Here is a 5,658-nt window from a genome sequence, read left to right on the forward strand (position 1 = left end):
GGCCCTTTACGAAATGTTGTCTGTTTACACAAAAATCCCGTAAAAGAGAGTCAAGTGTGAAAGCAAGTTTGACAGTTCAACAACAACAAACTTACAGGAGTTTACTGAAAGAATTTTATCCAGTAAGATTTTGCAAACTCAGCCATTTTTGGATCAGCTGTTTAACATCCCTTCCACGACCCCGTAAGTATAATATTGAGAATTTCAATATCCCTCCCCCTATATGTTATGGTGAATTTGAGCTAATGATGCAGAATTGTTCTCTATATTAGACTTCATGTTGTGTTAAAAAATCAGATTAATATAACTTACACACTCAGATTGAAAAGTCCTGTAGAAGTTCCTTTGTTCCCTGGTCGACTCCATTGTCTTGTTATGTTTTCAACAGCAGTATTGTAAAAAATGTGACTTACTCGGCCGATATTATTCACCACAAAATTGCATTTGAATGGATGTTATGTCTGAATATATTTTTTCCTAAAGGGGAATCATTTTATAATTTCTCAATGTGGTCCTTTGATTACGTTTATCACTTTAATACGGACTTATTACAAAATTTTACACCATGGATAAATTCATTATTTTTGTACGTCACGTCATATTATTGGTAACGCCATAATTTGTCAGATCGAATTTAATACATTAGAAAATGAATCCACTATGACAAAAATTCTCAACTCGAACTTTTCCATTAATCCATACCTGCAAATAATATTCAATTTCAATTGATTGATATAATGACATATAAATTCTATTGCTTTATTGAGACTTTTTATGTGTACACTATATAACAATATGATTAACTAATTGCACATGGCATATTTCCTTACATTTATTAGATAATGTAGTGGAATTTTGCAAAGACTTAAAATTAGGGAAAAAAAAGAAAATTGGCAATCATGGAAATGTTTAATAAAATACTTGGCATTTAAACGTGGCCTGTGTTACACTAGAAACGACGTTTACATTGTGCGTTAAAAAATATTTACATATATCGTATATGTATGTATGTATTTGCGTATACATGTATTCTAATATGATATACTAGACTAATATGGAGGAATCTGCGACATCCAGTTGAGCTATTAAGTACATTGGACATTATACTCGCAACCATCACGATGGATCTTTAGAGGGAGCTTGGAATATCATCCCAAAAACTGTCTAATGCTGTATTATTTACCACTCCGAAATTCCACTGCATATATAGGTTATCTTCGTCACAGATATTTACGTAAAGTTTTCGATCTTTAGGGGATGCTTCCAAACAGCGCTTGCTACTGCCGTGATTGCGTCCATGTACCAGCCATTTATGATCTCTGTCATAAGACCAAAATTGATTGCCACCCTGACCATGACAATCCCAAAGCCAAACTGGGGCATTTTTGTGTGTCTGTTGTACGTCCAAGCAGTCAAGTTTTCGTCTCAAACGCAGATCCCTATGCCAACTAAGAGCCAAATTTTGATTACGTTGCGGCCTTTCCAATTCTTCGTGGCATGGATATAAACCAATTTCTGAATGTCGAGGTTTTCCCAAAGTATCAACGCACAACGTAGGCGCACCCACGTTTTGAATTGCGCCATAAGCATAATCAGCCGGTTCAACAGGTGGATATACCTTTGTCAAATCAAATGCAACATTCTCCATAAACCACTTGAACGATTTGCAGTGAAGCTTTTCTCGTATAGCTTTCTGTTCGGTTAGATCGCCAGCATCGATCTTTTCATATATTCCCTGGCCATGTTCGTACAAATACTGTTTGTATTCGTCCATCCACACCTCTGCTACACGTTTATAGTTCTATTAAACAATGAAACCAATGATAAAATTTATTTTGAAAATATGTTTTCCGATTTACTTACTCTGTGAACATAGTCGCCTTTACGGGGACTTGGCATACTATTGCGAGGACCACGGTATATGTGAGCTATACGCGAACAAGGTGCATCGTACATCTCACCGCCACACATCCATATTTTGAAACTCAGCTCGTATTGCTCACCGCCCCATATATCCAGTCCCTCGTCATAGCCGCCGAGCTCGAAAAAGAATTCTCTGGAAATCGCGAAGAGACCACCTGCCATTACAGGGCTCTTAAACGGTTTGGTCCTATCCACGAGATCTTCGGGTAATAAAGGCAAGCGTTTATAGTAAAATTCCCAATCAAAGGCTCCGCGAGCACCTTCATCCTGGGCGCGATATTCAAAATTACTATGATCGATGACATCGATGAAGGGGCATACGGCAGTGCGTTTATTGAATTTAATAGGTTCCAGCAATGGTGGCAACCAATTATAGTTAGCTTCTATATGAGAATCCAAAAATATCAAAACATCGGCAGTAGCTTTACGAGCTCCGGCCATACGTGCCCCAATCAGGCCAGTGCGTTGCTTTAGACGTATAATTTGTACGAGATGTGGAAAATTTTCTTCCACATACTGATCAAGCTGCTTGAAAAGGTATTCCCGATCACTAAAATCGTCGACCAATATAATCTCCTTGAGCAACTCTGGTGGCGAGCGATTCACTAAACTGTGTATGGAACGGACTAGGACACTAAAGTGTTCGTTATAATATGGAATAACTACGCTAACAGTTAATAGCTCGCTGTCGTACAGTTTACTCCGACAACTGAAAGGAAACCTCGGTTGTTAATAATTCAGGATGAACAAGATAATCTATTTGTAAGACGACATACCCTTTATTGCGTATATCTGGCACTGAACGATTGACCGATATCATATCTGATAAATAGGCATTGAATCCGTTTTCAAGCGACATTTTCCTTTCTAAATCTTTAGTGGATTCGTCATTGTTATAGGCTCTCTTGCCCTGTTCCCCAAAACCGACACGTTTGGCATCACGTTCCATGGCAGTATAATCGTGCCAATCCTTCTTTGTGTGGCTAGGTGGCAACAATTGTGGCTGCTGTTGCTGCTGCATTTCGCCTTGTTGTTCCTGTCGCTCTTCTTCCAATATATCGTTGTTGGCAGCATCGTTGTCGTTGCTATTGTCATCACGTTTTATTTTCGGTTGCTCGACAGGAGCCACTTTTGGTGGTCTTTGCTCATCTGGAGCCGGTCCAACTGGTTGTTCCACTAAATCTGCCACAGGATGATGCCTGTCATTGTGACCCAAGGATTTCTGTGCTGCAGCATTTGGCTTTTGTATATATGAGGGTTTATTTGTATACGGACTGGCCGAAAGATATCCCGTTATAAGGATAAATAGCGTTCCGGCAATAATTAGTAGGCATGCCGTTTTAAACAGCCATTTAATATTTGGCCGTCTCATTATCTAAATTGTTTAGAGGGTTTTTTATTCAATATTACCGCCTCATTAATATCCTTTATTATTTACGTTAAAGCGGTTTCCTGCAATTACAAAAATGTAATGTAAAAGAACAAGAATTGAAATAAGAAAAACAAGCAACAAATTACTCCTTTAACACATTAAACAATTTTCCAACGTTTGAGAAATGAATGTAATTTAATGTTAACATCAAGCGTCAGACGAAGGAAAACAAAATATTTATGAAGTGAATATGAATATGTCGTATGTATTTATCAAGATTCGGGTATGCCGAATTGCATAGTTTTTATTGCATCAGCTCTTAATCGGTGTCGGCAATTTTTGATGCGATATTGTTATCGCAGTAAAAACTTGGTCATTCTTGCAGATTGTGGTTTGTTATGTCAAAGTCAGATACAAAATGTGTGACTTTGTATGTGATGTATTGAAAAATGTAGTAAAATATATTCTAAAATTCATTTATTTAAAGATGGATTTTGCAACATTGGTAAGAAGAAATCCATGATTTGTGAATAAATCAATATGAAAATCACATCCCTAACTCGATTAAAAAAAGGACGCGTTTTTGGTAAAATGTTACAATTAACCGCTTGTTGCATTTGTTTTTATTTATTCTAATATTTGTTGACAAAACCCTACCTTGTATAATCGCACCATGCTTATATCGATATGTTTTCAAAATTCTCTTATTCTAGACTGCCCAAGCATTCATTTTAAACAAATAAAATAAAAATTGTTTTTTAAAATAAATAATTTATCTGCTTTCGTCACTTAAAATCCATCTTAAAACCATATTTCATGTTACCCAAACCAGTCTATGGATAATCTAGATAATACAAAAAACCGTACTGCGGCGAAAAAACGCGCATTCACCTTAATACACATTGGACTGTTTTGCAAGTGGCATAGTTTAGTTTAATTTATGTAGGTTAAAACGTCACCAACAGTCATGTCTACATTTATAAATACACAGTGTGTTCAAGAAAAGCTAGTTGGAACATTTTGCATTAAAAAAAAATAGTTTGTTGATATTTGAGGAGTGGTTGAAATTTGTGTTCGGGCTCTTTTTGTACTGATATGATAAACATAGAACGTTCAATCAATAAATTTCAACTAATAATTAAATGGAACATGGCCCTATATGACAGATTCACATATTAATATTGAGTGTGCTTTATATAATACTTTTGTATCTGAAAAGTTAGGAAGCTACACTCTTTCGTTAAATTAAATTTGCAAAAGTTATATAATTTTGGATTAAAATATCATCCAGGATGTATATCTTTAAATACTCAACGCGAACTGACTGAAAATTGTAAATATGATGAACTTTTTGGAAGAAAAAACAAACAAAAAATTGGTATATATAATGGATATTTGGTATTAATAATGGTATATACAGAAAATAGAAATGTTATATAGATCCACGTTCCGGCATAGCCCCTATATTACGTTAATCCCAAATATTCCTTATTTTGGGATAATTGTCAGGGATTTTATCCGAATTAGCTGTAATTTGGTACCTTGTGTTCCCATTGGATAGGAAATCTCTCTACCAAAAATGATCGATAGCAGCCCACTTTTTAGGGTAGCCTCCATATAACGGTAGTTCTTATTATTCGGAATTTTGTGGAGTTTAGACACATCTTCAAAAAAAAAATTGACTATAATTTAGTACTATAAAATTCTTTTTTAGTAATTTAAATTAGCGCCCATATAACGGTACGCCCCATTATTCGATATTAACTGTAAGTGGGGCCAGGAGTTCTACTACGAGGTAGTCGGCAACAGATGGCTGAGAGAACCTGCTTGCAGAACATATCCTCTAACAGGTAAATGTCCATCGCTGTTTAGCAGAAGACTTGAACAATAGTTTGAAAGATATTTAATTTAATTGATAATCTAGCCTTCTTCTTCTCTAAAATAGACCCAATCCAGATCCTAGGCTTTGTCAAAAATTTGACATGGCTCAAATAACCTTTCTTCCTCTATTCTTCTCTCGCTTTCTTTTCTCCTTGCTCTTCCACTCTCTCTTTTCTTTTCCTTGCAGGTAAAAAAGGATGATCACAATGGACATAGTCTCCGAGTGGACGGTTGTTACTAACAACCGTACATCCCTAACCTAACTATAGGTCTACTTTTTCAGATAGCCCCATATAACTGAACTCTCCCCTATTCGATATTTTTGGGAGTTTGAACACGTTTTTAACTGAATTAGCTGTAATTTTTTACATTGAATTTCCATTGGCGAACTTTGCAGGGTGAATAAAATTAGTCACATAGGTATGTCACGATAGGATAATATTATTAATGATTACATGTGCGTTCATTAATGCAAATTAGTT

General features: G+C 35.8%; 1 protein-coding gene across 1 annotated transcript; it reads right to left on the reverse strand.

The window, feature by feature from the left end:
- Positions 1-1,129: 1,129 nt before the first annotated feature.
- Positions 1,130-3,295, reverse strand: LOC133324936 (N-acetylgalactosaminyltransferase 6-like). The gene is made up of 3 exons (XM_061533759.1): positions 2,700-3,295; positions 1,864-2,632; positions 1,130-1,801 (listed from the first exon to the last, which is right to left on the reverse strand). Exons 1-3 carry the CDS (start codon positions 3,293-3,295, stop codon positions 1,130-1,132), a joined length of 2,037 nt encoding a protein of 678 aa, XP_061389743.1.
- Between the last annotated feature and the right edge of the window lie 2,363 nt (positions 3,296-5,658).

This window comes from Musca vetustissima, unplaced genomic scaffold (assembly GCF_032173495.1).
Source record: "Musca vetustissima isolate MV318-11 ecotype Yass unplaced genomic scaffold, APGP_CSIRO_Mvet_v1 utg20894, whole genome shotgun sequence".
NCBI lineage: Eukaryota > Metazoa > Arthropoda > Insecta > Diptera > Muscidae > Musca > Musca vetustissima.

Excerpts from the sequence above, each read along its gene's own strand:
- LOC133324936 (XM_061533759.1), bottom strand. The coding sequence starts at position 3,295 with ATGAGACGGCCAAATATTAAATGGCTGTTTAAAACGGCATGCCTACTA. Across the intron at positions 2,633-2,699 it reads CCAGATATACGCAATAAAGG|TTGTCGGAGTAAACTGTACG; the intron begins GTATGTCGTCTT and ends GTTTCCTTTCAG. Across the intron at positions 1,802-1,863 it reads AAGGCGACTATGTTCACAGA|AACTATAAACGTGTAGCAGA; the intron begins GTAAGTAAATCG and ends ATTGTTTAATAG.